This window comes from Hakea prostrata, chromosome 6, assembly GCF_041222555.1.
Source record: "Hakea prostrata isolate BN-2017 chromosome 6, UWA_Hpros_2, whole genome shotgun sequence".
Taxonomy (NCBI): domain Eukaryota; kingdom Viridiplantae; phylum Streptophyta; class Magnoliopsida; order Proteales; family Proteaceae; genus Hakea; species Hakea prostrata.
In genome coordinates this window covers 35,102,183-35,117,750 of record NC_142605.1, presented here as the reverse complement: position 1 = coordinate 35,117,750, position 15,568 = coordinate 35,102,183, and the positions used below count along the sequence as shown (strand labels likewise).

Genomic DNA, 15,568 nt, shown 5'->3' with positions numbered 1-15,568 from the left:
ATTCATCAATATCTTCCAAAATCACCCCACCGGAAAACAAAAAGATATATTCTTTTATCGAAAGTTTCCGTAACAAACCTAGACAACTAAACTCTAAAACAATGAACATGCAAAGAATCCGAATAATTTCGACGGCGATGAGGGCGTTCAAGAAGAAGAATCGAACATGCAAAAATACAGGAAAAATCAAAAGATAAAACTACAGAAAAGAAAAAAAACAAAGCAACAAGCAAAATAGACTACCGTACTGAATGATCGAGGTTCGAACAACTGAAACTGAAGAAAACAGTCGAAGCGATCGCTTAAATAGTCTGTCTTGTCACACTTCAGAATACGAAACAACGGAGAGTACGATATCAGGTTCTGTTTCGTGGCCATAACCTTTATTAGAGTTCAGACAGAAAGGAGGGAATTTTATTTAAAATAGTTAACAAAGAAAACGTTAAAATATCCAGTTTACCCAGTTTCGAAAAGACAACCTCTCTCTCGATAAAAGAGTGAAAACGGAAGCAAACCACAATCGGCGTGAGCGTCGAAGTAAAGCGCCGTCGGTTTGTTTCGGAGTTCGGACTGGTTTACTGAAGTCTCCGATTTCAGACGGAGAAGACCCAGTTCCACAAGAAAAGGAGTGTAACGTCAATCTACAGTTACTTTCGTACCCTCACGTTCTGTTTTAATTACAAGCTTTAACCATTCGTATCTTGTTCATGATTTTATTTTTTATTTTCTTTTTCTTTTATATCGGTACGAAATGTTGTACCGGTCAGATAATTTCTATTTTCTAGGAGAGTTGCATCGCCTGACACCATTGGAAAGTTTAGTATGTCATCTGCATATATATTAGGCACAGCTTAATCCTTGAAGCATAATGGTACAACATGGTTGAAGCATAGCCTCCAAAATCCTCATTTTTCTTTGGAAAATTTTGCATAACAAGGTCTCAAGACTCTCAACACTCTCGCTGCTCAAACACAACGGATGTCAAAGTATTCACAATGTGTTGTTTATGTGGATTTGAACTCAATCATTCACAACATTTTTTTTTAGATTGATTGGGAATTCAATAAACAGATCTGGCCACATTTACTACCATCTCTTTGTACACAGCAACTAAATCTCTTCATTCACATGTAAACATGTAGAGAAGTTGATTTTACATCACATCAAACAAGAAGTCAACAACAATAAAGTACAAATTTACATTTTCATCTAAATGTTTTATGGATAATTACTGTTGTCCCTTGTACTTTAATTTTATTACTATTTTATTTTCTGTACTTTTTAAAATTACTAATACAACCTTTAATTTTGTCTACAATGACTAATACTCCCTACCGTTAAGTTCCTTTAGTTTACTGATAATGTGCATCTATATATTTTTTTTCAAAATAAAAAATAACCCTGCAATTATTTTTTTATTTAATTACTCTTTTGTCAAGTTATAATACTACCCTTAATTAACTATGTGAAAAAAAATAACTTTAAATTCACTTCTTTTTTTTTTAAAGAACCTATTGAATAAAGGAAATATGTGATTTTTCTTCTCTAAAATAATCAACAAATAAATGAAAGATGTAATTAAATAAAACTTAAAATATTAAGTAAAATATTAATAAATATCAAATTTAATTCAAATTTAGGGCCTTTTGGTTACATGAATCTAGAGATTTATACCCGTTTGATTGTAAAAATCTTTGGATTCTTTTTTTTTTTTTTTTTCGGTACAAAGACGGGGCTAAACAACCCAAAGGAACAAACAGAACTTAACTTAAACAAGACTCTCTATCCACCATGGGAATTCCTTCTAACCCAGCTGGAGGATTTGGGAAGAAAGCCCATGGATCCAAGGGACAAAGTTGCACCCTAGACATCCAGTCAACGGCTTTGTTTGCTTCTCTACCAAGAAGAACAAACCTCACACTTTCATTAAAAACACTACACATTGTGCATTCACAATAATCACATCGATCAAATATTTTTTTTATGATGAATCCACAAATTTTATTCCACAACCAAACAATGAATACGATATATGTATCACCCACTAACGCCCAAAGAGGCGGGGACACACCATTAATGTGAAGATGGACACGCCACAAGGGTAGAGACAAAACACGTCATAAGGACGGAGACTCGGTTGTCACGGAGGTGGTACTAGTATTGCGCAGAAGGTTGTTGCTGCGATGGATCCAAAAGAGGATGAGTCCATCAGACAAACGGGATTGGATCTCGATTCTGAAACTGCCATTTGTCGAAGCCGCAAACATAGAGACAAGCAGCAGAAGGAGAAGACCAACAAAAGCTTGCTACAGCAGATCTTCCAGATCCGCAGAATGCACGACCAAAACTCGCATGCTTTCATGCATCTATCCTTTGTATTTTTTATTTTCTTTTTCTTTTTCTTTTTCCTGTGTGTATTTCCTTTCGAGTTTTTCTTAAAAAAAAAAAAACAAATAATAAAAAATAAAAAAACAAACAAACAAACAGACGAAAAGAATTAAACATGTTATACTATGTTACAGATGTGCTTATTGAATATCTTAGAGTTGACTGCAAAACTCTTCTATTACTGCAACTAGATCGATTTTATTTGAAAATGTATCCTCTGAATTTTATAAGCTTAAACACAAACCAAGTGGCATATACTAGAGAGAAGTATAGATGATTGCTTTTATTCTGCCATTAAACTAGATTGTGGTAGCTTAATGATTGGTTATCAATGTTCAGTGTAATTAACACATTGGAAATCTATTTGGATGGCAGTAAGTGAACGTCATCTACTTCAACTTTCTTTGTCTTTTATGATGAAATCGATCAAAAGCTTAAAAATTGATGGGCAACAAATTCCATCTCTTTTTCGCGGTCAGATCTCTTATGCGTTTTTTATTGTTTCTTTGCAATCAGATATAGGTAATGTATTGCGTCTCTTTTATGCTTTACTATTGGTGAATCTACAAATTTTGGATTTTGTCACACCTCTCCTCTTGCATTCTTTATTAAAAAATCTTCTTATTTGATCTTTTTGACCCATTAGGGTTGCTTTTTCCCTTTTTGAATTTGTAACAGTGTCCTTTATTTCTTAAATAACATATAATATGCCATTATTCTTCATTCTTTATGTGCTTAATTATTTTGTGTGTTTTTCAAGGCATTCTACAAAAATTGATAAACAAGTTCAGTTGTAGTTCTTGTGAATGTCTTCTCCTTTTTGTTTCGTTTGATCTCTCAAATGCATTCTGCCTTCTCTTTTTTACGTATTCATTTTGTCGCACATTGCTTCTCTCTAAAGTCTTGGCTAAATTATTGAGGATCCTTCTTTAAATCGTAACTCTCATCTTACCAAATGTGATTGTCTGCTGTGCATATGCACATTGTTGATCAATGTCATAAGTCTTCTTTTCCCTTAGTTTTCACTTTTAGTTTTTTTTTTTAAGCTGGGGAAAGGCTATATAGTTTTATATTAATCTGGTATTGTTGTATAGATATAAAAATATAAATAAAAGCCTTTTACATTTCTATATATGTCCACAGGTTCCCTTAAATATTACGGATTAAGTGTTGTTAGTATCCTTCATGGTGTTTCTCAATTTTTCATTCTTTTTCATGGAAGGTTGCTGCTTACTTTTCTTTTCATCTCAACTCCTGTTAACTTATGTTTAAATTGAGAATCATTGGAGTGACATTTTCCAAATGTAGCAATTCATGCTCTATTGGCTCAGTGAAGTCTACCATTAGAAACAACACCAACACAATACAAAGATAGAGGCTTTTTTAGGTTTAACCAGCCAATTAGGTATTGATGGCAACTTCTTTTCTTCTAGTCTCTTGCATCACATGCGTTCAATGTTGCAAGTAAGATAAGTATTAAGTAAATGTAACATGTTCATTTGTTTAGGGGTTACAGGCTAGCCCTCTAATATGTCTAAAGAAGGAATTTGCTTCTTGACAAATGAAGATAGTTACCATGGATCTTATTCGTTTGTATCTTTGGTTTAGATTTATAGACCAAATGAAACAAGGAATCCGGATCATTACTCTGTGCTCCCCGACGGTTTTACCACCACAAAATCAGTGGGGCCCACAATTGAAAAATATTAATAAAAAAAAACTCCTATCACCCACCCCTGGGCCCCTGTATTTTAGGGTCGTATATCCAGACTCGTGAAACAAGTAGCCTAAAAGACAATACTCACACTCTACATCGATGGTGGCCTCTATCATTGGGCAATTCCTAGAGTTGTGTTTGACAAATTTGGACCTATGTATAAATATTGTGATTAAAGCAAACTATTGTACATGCTACTCTCTCCTTCTCACGTGTAAATAAGTTAAGTGTAGCCTTGGTGGAGGAGATACAGTCCTTAGTCATTTATTTCATTAATTATAGTTTGTTATACCTTCTTTATGAGGATAGATAATATCCTTCCAGATTTCTTAGCATTCAGCTCTTTTTTTTTTTTTTATTATTGGTTGCCAACTCCGGTTCCAAGACTAATCCGGTGTTCGACCCGGGTCGCACACCTGGCTATGGTGGGTGAGTCTCCAGCTGGAACTTTTTGCATCCACAAGGTTTCGATATCGAAACTTTGCTTAAGCGGACCAAGTTGCTTACCACTTGGACCAACCCCCGTTGGTTAGCATTCAGCTCTCGGAAGCTCAAGATGTCTAAAACCTAGTGGGTAACACCACCTTTATTTTTATCTCATCCTGATGTAGTTTGTAGATGGAGTTCTCTCCAATTATTTTGAATAAAGTTATTTTGCGTTATTAAAAAAAAATTATATATATATATATATATATGTAAATAAAGAAAGCTAAGCAATTTCATTCAAATAGTTGTGAATATAAACACATACTTGGTTTCAAATATTGGGCTTTAAGGAGGTTGCCATCACAGTATACCTTCATCAGTTCTATTTCTAGAGGAAATAATTTTTTTCCCAGGTAAATAATAAAGAGTCAACCCAAGCTAAAGTTAGGCTTTGAGTCCAGCATAGACCCAATATAGAGTTGGTACAAACCAAAATTGAGTTTCTTTGAAGATTGTGATTTTTTTTTAATACCTTTTAAAGATATATATTTTTAAGTTGTGTTACAGGTGGCATTGATTGATAAATACATCATGTAAACATATACAACCGTCTTAGGATAATTGAATTTGTTTATTAATGTTAATTTACCTACTTGATAAGAGTAAAATTACTTTTCTAAATTTAAATATGGTAATATGTGCATGTGTACATAGATTTTCTTGTTAGTATATATATATATGTATTGTTGGTAGAAGATAATATATTGAAAAGTTTGTTGAAATTTTAATTTTATATTATATTATATATTCCTAATCTCACCATTTTGTATAAGAAAGATAAATATTATGGTAAATATCACCTACCTCCCCTTTTAGATGGACAAATAGCACTTACAGCCCCTCTTAGTTGGATAATATCATTTACCTCCCCTCTTACCTGGACAAATAGCACTTACAACCCCTCTTAGTTGGATAATATCATTTACCTCCCCTCTTACCTGGCAAATATATCAAACACCTCCACTTTGTTAACTTTATTGGTTAAATTTAACTTTTATCGTTAAATAATTTTCTAAAACTCCAAACTACCCTTAATTAAAAATATTTTTTATTTTAAACCCTAAATTACAGTAATCACCATAGCAATTAAAATACTAAATTACCCTCGATTAAAATAATTATTAAAACCAAAATATCATAGTTAAAATCCAATTATCTTTAATTATTAAAAGCCCAACATATCTTCTTCTTTTTTTCATTTTTTTTTATCAAACAATTAAAAAAATCCAAAATAGTAATACGTGTTTGATTTTATCTAACATACCTTTTTTTTTTAATTGCATTTTTTAATTTTACTTGACAGTAGTAGTTGTATGTGTTTTTTGAATAGTTTGATAAAATTTAAACAAAGAGAGGGTATGTTGGGCTTTTAATAATTAAAGATAATTTGGATTTGACTATGGTATTTTGGTTTTTAATAATTATTTTAATTGAGCATAATTTACGATAATTTAGATTTAAAATAAAAAATATTTTTAACCAATGGTAGTTTGGGATTTTAGAAAAATATTTAACGGTAAAAGTTAAATTTAACGGAAAAGTTAACAGATGGGAGGTATTTGATAAATTTGCTAGATAAGAGGGGAGGTAAATGATATTATCCAACTAAGAGGGGGTGTAAGTGCTGTTTGTCCAACTAAGAGGGGAGGTAAGTGATATTTACCCTATATATTATAAATTGACCACATGTGTAAATATCAACAAGTACACTATCATTTCTAACTTTTCATGGAACTATGGAAAACTCCATATACAGAATATGAGAGAAACCCCATAATCCGAGAAACAAAGAGAGAAGTAGCCAATGAGCAACTAAATGGACAAGCAAAGTAAGACATAAAGAAACACGAAAACAAAAAGAAGAAGCAAACATACAACTAAGCAGAGTAAACAATCCTGATACTATAAGGTTGTGTTTGTTTGCAAAGGTGGGGTGGAAAAAAAAAACATGTGGGTCCCATGTGTAGTGGGGTGAGAGAGAATGAAAGGAAATGAAAGGGTTTTGTAAAAAAATGATAGGGGTGGGTCCCACTTTTTACTTTTTCCAATTTTTCACAAAGTCCCACAAAATATGTGGGGTTTTAAAATAAAATGGGGTGGGAAAGTTGGGCTGCCACATCGGCAGACAAGTTTCCTTGAATCAAGGAAACTTGTCTCCCACTTTCATACCCCAAGCAATCAAACAATGTACCATTTTGGGATTTAAAAGAAAAGTAAGAAAAATTTTCCCACCCCACATTTATTCCAGCAAACAAACGCAGCATAATGGAATATTTTTTAACCAACAAAAGAAAAGACCAATATTTTTTCAAGAAAAAAAAAAATCAATTAATGATATGGGAAGACATGGTTGGTGAAGTTACGAAGTTATGGGTCCATATTGTTTTTTTTTTTGGCCAAATTTATTATTTTTTTTATAAGGTTATCCGGGCCAGCTTGCGCGCACCACGATTACATCATCAAATTAATGCCGCCGAATGGGTGCGAATCCAAACCTCCCGTGGGAGGTAGAGTTTTTAACCGCTTTACTAACCCATCATTGGCATGGGTCCATCTTGTTAACTTGGTAGAAATAACCACACAAATTATAAAAAAAGAGTGAAGGGGAAAGAAAGATTAAAAGTGAAGAAGAGAATGAAGGTGGAGGATACTTTATGAGAGTTATCTCTAAAGAATACTAAAAATTTATAAAAACTTAAAATAAGTAGAATATTGCTTTCTATTCTTTTTTTTTTCAACCCTTTTTTGTGTAGGTGTAAAACTCACATTTATATTAGGAGGACAAAACTGTAAATTCAGAAACTTTAATAAGACTAGTTGTTTTTATAAGACATTGTGATTTTCAATTTGGAAGATAAATTAAAAACTATTAAGCTACTTCACCCCATTTCTATAGATTCTAATGCTCAAAAATCCTATGTCACATGTTTGTGTTGGGACTATAACCCTGGTGTCTTACAATTTTGGCGTGATTATCAAGGTATTTGTCATTTATGCAATTGATAATTTTTTTTTGGGTAAACATTCATGCAAATGATAACTTACAACACCACAAAACAAAGATGAAGGCATCCATGCCTTCCTTCGCCCCTATCCATTTTGTAAACACAATTAACGGGATCCTTAGTCCTGGGGATGTTGTCATTGACAAGCATAACACCTTTAATCTAATTATTCAAAATGACAAACAGAAAACACTGGGTCCTAGTTGGTAGAAGACGAGATTCAGGAGGCGGACAATGAGATTTTTGTCAGGTCCATTTATGACAAAGAAATGGAACATTCATTTACTTATAGATAAAGGACACGCGCCCATTAGTCACATTCAAATGTTCAGATTAAATTAAAATAAAAAAATAAGCTTTCTAAATCATACATTAACTTTTAGATGTAAATGATAAAAATCGAATAACAATGGCCAACTAGTGCAATTTTTCATGGACAATGTCCTCAGAGAGTGACCAATAACATTCTTCTCCTCCAGAAATGTTAGTTATAAAGCTTAAAATTACAAAGTTCAAAACCCTATAACAAATTCCTATCTTAGTGGGTTAACAATTTCAAGGTGCCAATTACATTTAAGGCCCAAAATTAATTGGTGAGGCCAAAACACTTAGGACACGTTTGGTAACATTCTCATAAAAAGTTTTTGGTGTTCTTTTGCCCTTTTATAGTTAAATAATGGGCTAGAGGCATTTGTTAAAACGGTTTATTCTTTTGTTCTTTAAGAATTGATCGGTCAGAAAAATAGTTTGAATAACGCTTTTTGCAGGACATCAAAAATATATTTTATCACATAACAAAAATGAAAGTGAACAAATTGGCCCCCATTGAAACCTTAAAACAAGTTTGTCAAACACTAACTTATTTTAATCACTTTCTATAAATATTTTCAAATGCCAATTTTAAAGCAAATAATGGTCTTTTAGCACAAAAACACTAAAAAATAGTTTTGTATAAGAATTAGTCTCTCAAAACAGAAACGTTACCAACCGCATATTACATGACTACGATAACCACACTTAGAACACGTAACTCGCCTTTATCCAGTTTCTTTGGGGGAAACGGCTAATTCCGCTGTTGAGTGTTGAGCCTTGGAAGCTCATTAAAAAAAGAAAAAAATTAGAAACAAAATTTATAATGGCATGAATGTAATTAATTTATAACAGAGCATAAACAAAAGTGGCAGGGTCGTAATTAACTTTTTAAACGATCCTAATTTGTTATGGGTACTGTGTTGGAACTTAGAACTTGGAAGTTGAAACAGAAACTTCGAAAGCGAAGAGACAACCGAGTTGGCAATTGGAGAAGCAGCTTCTCCTCCCATCGGCTTTTCTATGAGAATCGTACTCTACGATACGGAGAATCTTTTGTCCCGCATTCTTTCTTTCTTTCTTAGCGCGGAAAGCGTTACGAGTGTTACGGAAAAAAATAGAAGGTGTTTTCAAAGGAAAGGCCAAAGAAGATGCTGGATGATGATCCGGGTCGGACTTTACGAGGCAGGTAAAACCGTAAAAGTAATACGAATATGCTTCTGTGACGACTTTCACGGGATATTTGTTTTTATCTTTACATATGATCAAGGTTCGGTATATCGTATGGTGTCGCCGTGTCAGTGGCTGGCAATACCACCGACATGGAGACATATCGCGATATGTCAGGCAACATTTGGAAGGGTGTTGATGAAAAATCAACCCCTAGTTTCGAGGGGTATTTGGGATCATTTTTAATCTGAATTTTGTTATATAGTCTAACTTAGAGATAAATAAACACATTGGGAGCGTTATTTTTAATTAAAACATCACATAAATTAATATTATTGATCAATACATGCCCGGTTTTATGCGGGTGAAACAGGAAGTCCGAAAATTCGCAAATTTGTCTGAAATCCTGCTTGAGCTATACAAACAATATAATAGTCGCCCATAATGAAGCAAGATGTACCCGTAAATTTCGAAAATTATAGCAAAATAGGGTTAAAAACTTAAAATACAAGAAACAAGAGAGAGAAGGGATGTTGGCGACATATCGGCAACATTAGCAATATATAGGCGACATGTTGTCGACATATGGTAAATATCATGTTCTGGGGGAGTCGTGTAGTCCCCCAACGACATGGCGATATATCGTTGACACTTTATACCATGATTATGATTATGCCATTTCTAACCCAACCCAAGCCCTAGCCCCCAACAAATACAAGAATCTGGATTAGCTCCCCGTCAGGAGTGCTCCCTTGACGGTTATTGACCACAAATTAAAGGGGGCCCATAGAGTTTGGTGATGGGTTTTTTAATTTTATTTTTATATTCTATTATTTTTTACTTGTAGATTCTACATGATTTGTGGTTGTAACACAGTGGTGAACACATAATGATTTTTTTGTGTTTTCTTCCTTCTCTTATTTTTCACAGTCAATTGATCCATTTATTTTTGATTGGCTTCTATTACCTCATAAATTACATGGCACTCACCTGTAAATTACAAATTCACAAAGGTGAGTCCCCTTTTATCAGTTTAAGAGTTTTGCCCCAAATGTAGTGAGTGCTCGATAATTTACTCATTAATCTATTGTTGTCTAATAAATAATGATAATAGTGAGTCCCCTTTTATCAGTTTACACGTGTACATGTACAGCTAAGTTCAACGTCACTCACAGCTGGCACCTGGCAAACAAGTTCATCTACTCACGGTTCATCGAATGCCGGTTGGGGGTCCCAGCAATCAAATATAGTGGGTTCGACGGTAGGCAAGCAGCGCTGAGTCCTTTGGCCAAAAAAAACAAAAGCAGCACTGAGTCCCATGACCTCGTGAAGTCTTGGTTCTTGATTTTCCAATATAGTCCTCTTCCTTTTGACTCTTTTTCCGGTTAAGAAACGTTTTTTCTTCGTTAAGACCGGCAGTTATTTTAAAATAATAATAATAAATAATAAATAATAAAAAGAAATTCATGAGTCATGAGTTAGGGGTGTTAACGGTTTCGGGCTGAACCTAACGATTTGGGGTGGTTTCAAGCTGAAAAACATTTAGCCCAAACACAACCATTAGCAAATTAATGGTTTCGAGCCGGTTTCGGTTTGGTGCGGTTTGAGTTCGGGCTAACGATTTAGACTCGGGTTGACTAAAGGTTTATGGTGTGTAAGAAAAAGAACAAGAAAAAATAATTTAACATCCTACAAAAAAAGATAAAATTATATGAAAAGCAAAGTTGCTATTGGTCAATTTCCATTAAAAAAAATCCACCAATCCTATAGAAACCAAGAACCTAAATATTTGAGTAATAGAATGACTATTTGATCTCTGAATTCATGCTTAATATTTTTAGTTGTCTATATCGACAACCTAGTAGTAATATAATGATTCAAATATTATTTAATGTAAAATTACAAAACGGGTTGTAAAACAGAATATAATAGGTTGCGGTTCGGTCTCTGGTTAGTGCGGACTCCGCCGCCCTCAACCCAAGCACGGCTCATTATGGTTCAATTCGGGCCGGTTTGGGCTATAACGGGCCGGTGTGCTTCGATTTTAACGGCTCGGGTTACAAATTAACACCCTTACTCCTGAGTCACAAAGAAAGCATTCGAAAATAACTCCCGGTCGGAAGATATTCTGACATGATTACATGGAACTCCACAACCTTTTCTTAATTTAAATCAAAGCCCTCATGTAAACTACAATTAAACCCGGTTTTCGCGTCTTCGCAGATTCTTCTTTCGCCTTACGAGGAATACGATTTTCAAAACAAAAGAAAGTCTTTCAACCCACCGGAAAACGGTGGGGAGAAGGGGAAACCATAGATGATCGGTCGCCGGACGCGGAGCTGAATTGGATTTTTATACTGTGGTTCTCTCTCCCCTTCTAACTTGTCTGAGTGTTTGCTTCTCCAGGTTATTCTCTATTTCCACGTTTGACGTTTCTTTCGTTCTCCTTTTTATGCTTGATCTTATGAACTCAATTCAAATGTGAGTTTTTGATTTAGTCGTATTTCCTGCTGTTGATTTTTCGATTAATTTTGTAAGAGAATGAAACTAGCTTGTCTTTTTTATTGTGGGTTTCTTGGAAGTCTTGGGAAAACTTGTTTTCCTGAAGGTTGCAAGCGGACAAGCGTATTGAAAAGTGATCTAGGGTTTTATGTTGCTACCTCTCTTACTTGAGGAGCTATCGAAACGTTTAGTACAATTTTGTGTTTATTTTTTGAGTTTAGGGACATTTTTCCGGTAAAAGACCCTTTTTTTTCTTTACCCCCGGAGAGAGTTTGATGGAAATTCCTTTGCCTGGAAGAGAAGTTTTTAGTGTTTCTGAAAAAAAATATCTTTTTTGCTAAAATTCAATCCATGTGATCAAGCATATAACTGGCATAGAGGTCCATTAAAATTCTGATCTGTTGGCGAGTGAAGGTTGTAACTTTAGAATCCTGTTTTCATACATTGGATTGGCATGGTTACCAGGCTACTAATACTATCTGAGGCGTTTTCCTGAAATTTTTTGACCCAGTGAAGATGTTACATGAAGAGGACCAGAGGGGCCTGGGACAAATGTTATAAATTTTGACTTGAAACGGCTCTAGGAATAGCAAGAGTGTAATTCGATCCTAGTGGTACATAGCTGCAAATTTATCACACAGAGAATTTCTTATGGCTGTTGCACAGAGCAACAGCTTCAGTACAACAGAAGCACCACCCTTCAGCTGTTACAAAGTTGCAAGCCTGTCTCAGACTATCTTAGATTCATGTCAGACCTTGAGATTAGAAGATCAATATGTGCTGGGGGAGCAATTAGGATGGGGGCAGTTTGGTGTCATCCGTGTGTGCTCGGATAAATTCACTGGAGAGGCATTTGCGTGCAAATCTATTGCCAAAGAAAGACTGGTCACACAAGATGATGTCCGCAGTGTTAAACTTGAGATTGAAATAATGACTAGGCTATCTGGCCATCCAAATGTTGTGGATCTTAAGGCTGTTTATGAGGAGAGCGATTATGTGCATTTGGTGATGGAGCTTTGTGCAGGTGGGGAGTTGTTTCACAGGTTGGAGAAGCATGGGAAGTTCTCTGAGTCAGAGGCTTGTGTTCTTTTCACTCATCTTATGCAAGTGGTTATATATTGTCATGAAAAGGGTGTTGTCCATAGAGATTTGAAGCCAGAAAACATTCTATTGGCTACCAAGGCCTCATCATCACCGATTAAACTGGCAGATTTTGGTCTTGCAACCTATATCAAGCCAGGTATTATCTTAGGTTTCCTTAATTTTGTCTGTTTTATTTAAACTTTCTGGAACATTCTGTCATTATATCCTTAGTTATTTAGGTTCTCTCTCTGAACAGGGCAGAGCTTGTATGGGACAGTTGGTAGTCCATTTTATATAGCTCCAGAAGTGCTGACTGGGGGATACAATCAGGCAGCTGATGTATGGAGTGCTGGGGTTATTCTTTACATCCTCCTCAGCGGAATGCCACCATTTTGGGGAAAGACCAAATCAAGGATCTTCGATGCTGTTAGGGCAGCTAATTTACGGTTTCCATCGAATCCTTGGGATCGCATCTCTACATCTGCTAAGGAATTGATTAGTGGAATGCTCTGTACAGATCCTGCTAGAAGGCTTACTGCAGCCCAGGTTCTTGGTATGTTGTCTCTTTGTTTGATTTTGTATTTGTGATCATTGCACTTTTACTAAGGATGGGTTTTCTTGTGGACATAGTTATTATGATTACCAGGGTCTTGGTATGTTGTTTCCTTTTTGATTGCTTGTAAGGATGACCATATAATAGAGCTTGGTTTCACTCTTCCTTTTTTTTTTTTTTTTTTTTTTGGGTGAAAGGTTTTCATGCTCCTCATTGTTTGAAAAGAAATTCTTCTTCATTGCTTTGTAATTTGTTTACTACCATGGTCATTGCACATCCTTTTGGATCCATATCTTTGCTTTTAGGATAGGGATTCAGTGTTAAGATATACTAGGCGTGGCTGTGGTTTGGCTGAAACTTAGCCTTATTTATGCTGCTTTCATGTTTTCCAGGTTTTGTTTATAAGAATTGGTTTTTTAACTTTCGCAGATCATGGCTGGATAAAAGATTGTAGGCATGTGGTTGAAGAACCATGTGAAAGCAATGGCCTTAGTTGTAGGCAATTGGACTTGGGTGGCTGCTCATTCTCTACACCATTTGTTTCAAGGGATCAGGATGTCAGCTTTAGCTCGGCTTCACCTCTGCCTGGAGACACTCAATTAAGCATTTCACCAGCATTCACATGCAGATCATCATTTTCTTCTTTCTTGCTTGATTCTCCCACACCTTGCACTGTATTTGGTGGTTTTTCTTTCCAGAGCTGTGGTGCATCAAATGTCTTGGAAATCTCTTCTCCTGTTCATTCCATGCCAAGCTTTGATTTTTTTAGCGCAAGCCCGGTAGTCGAACAAAGGAATAACTCATTGCATTTCACTGCCAATGTTTCTGGAGTTGATGCAATCCAGAGAGGTACTTATAAATTTTTTAACTCCTAATCTGTCAGGTTGCTTGTTTGCTCAAAACCTGGAAGTCCCTAACTACTGTCCGGTTGGATTGTGCAGAGGTGAGCTTGGGGAAGCTTATCATCTTGGATTCTTCTGCTTCGTTGGGGCATGAGGTGGGAGAGAAGGATCACAAAGCAGTAGTCCGAAGGGAAGCAGGGACACCTGGTTCTAGGGTATTGGAAATCCACAGTAGAAGAAACCACACGATTAGCCTCGGGGAGTCTGAACAGCTTGATCTCATGGTTACCGAGTCAGTCATCCGATGGGCCTCATGTACACATCTTCCTAGTACACCACCTCTTACATCGTCCCTTGTTTGTTGATTTGTGTGATGGGATGATAAACGATTAGAGGGCGTTGGAGCTGGCGTTAAGTTTTAAGCGGGTAGGTAGAGATTTGACCTAGGTCACCAATGTGATCTAACATGTTGCATTGTAGAGGAGTTGAAGGAGGTGAGCTCTTGCAGAGGTTTGAGTTTCAGCAAGGTTTGGTTGTGGTTAGTTACTCTGTTTTCTTGGTGTGAAGAGGTATTGTTTGCTAATACTGCTTACTCTGGAAAGCAGCCTGGTTTGTCCCGAACTGCAGTGTACCACGTTTACCAATTTAAAGTTGGCTTGAGAGTTCCTAGTTCAAACAGTCTTTATATGTAGAAGTTTTCCTGTGATCTCTCAAGAAAACTCAAGTGGCCATCCCAGTTTCGTCAATATTTTCAGAGTGTAGTTCTAAAGATAGATGGATAGGCTCACTGGTTGTACACACAAAGATAACCCTGTGGCCCTGGTGGTTCAAAATTTTAGTCCTTGATGCTACAAAACCTCTCACCCGTTCTTAAGGAATTTTGTATTCATTCTAACTGGGTGAATTAAGCATGCACAAAGATGTTTTGACGCACGGTAGTATAAGAGGTCAGTCGTGGGAAAGTTTGCAAAGCTTGAGCCTCACATTTTGTCAGAATAAGCACATATTAGGTACTGTTTAAGATAAATCATCAACAACATAGAAGCCATACAGATTAGGGAAAGTCACTGCACAACAGATGAACCAACGATATAACCACTTACCTGAAACTGGTGAAACGTTGATTTCATACTGCAAAAGAAGCATCAACCGAGTTGAGGTGTACATGAATATGCTTTTCTTAGAGGTATTTAGCCCAACGCACTCTTTGTCTGTGCCGTGGATATGATCTGTACGGGGATTTTTGTGTTTTTGGGCAGTTTATGCTCAGCTCTTACCCACACACCACATAAGAGCATGAGGACTGATACAAAGTCATTTTTGTTATAATTAATGTAGGACAAGATGTTTATAAGAAAAAACTAATATCGGACAAAATAAATGCTTGTATCAATAGGCTAACCAAGAAACGCGAACCACAAGTTTTCTAAGCCTGTGTGGTTGTGTGGTTATGGGATTTCAAAAGAAAATGTGATTTCAAATTTATGAATTTATGGTTTAAAAAATTAATTAT

At 35.6% G+C, this 15,568-nt stretch overlaps 2 protein-coding genes across 17 annotated transcripts in view; one reads left to right on the top strand and one right to left on the bottom strand.

The window, feature by feature from the left end:
• NRPD1A (nuclear RNA polymerase D1A) overlaps positions 1-629 on the bottom strand; it is an 83,436-nt gene extending 82,807 nt beyond the window's left edge. For 8 of the 15 annotated variants that reach the window (XR_016174150.1, XR_016174151.1, XR_016174153.1 and 5 more), the window contains exons 1-2: positions 461-629; positions 244-363 (exon numbers count right to left, since the gene is read on the bottom strand). The gene's annotated coding sequence lies outside the window, so the exon portion shown is untranslated. The remainder of the gene's footprint in view (positions 1-243; positions 364-460) is intronic. The other 7 variants (XR_016174152.1, XR_016174154.1, XR_016174157.1 and 4 more) reach the window with 3 other exon arrangements.
• Positions 630-11,310: 10,681 nt separating this feature from the next.
• On the top strand, positions 11,311-15,454 carry LOC149013631 (calcium-dependent protein kinase 26-like). Of its 2 annotated transcripts, none has more exons than XM_089159967.1 (5): positions 11,311-11,481; positions 12,094-12,817; positions 12,917-13,213; positions 13,643-14,062; positions 14,155-15,454. In XM_089159967.1, exons 2-5 carry the CDS (start codon positions 12,229-12,231, stop codon positions 14,418-14,420), a joined length of 1,572 nt encoding a protein of 523 aa, XP_089016093.1. In that variant the 5' UTR covers positions 11,311-11,481; positions 12,094-12,228; the 3' UTR covers positions 14,421-15,454. The 2 variants fall into 2 exon arrangements, with proteins under 2 accessions (XP_089016093.1, XP_089016091.1); XM_089159965.1 differs by having other exon boundaries at positions 12,089-12,817.
• Positions 15,455-15,568: the final 114 nt, after the last annotated feature.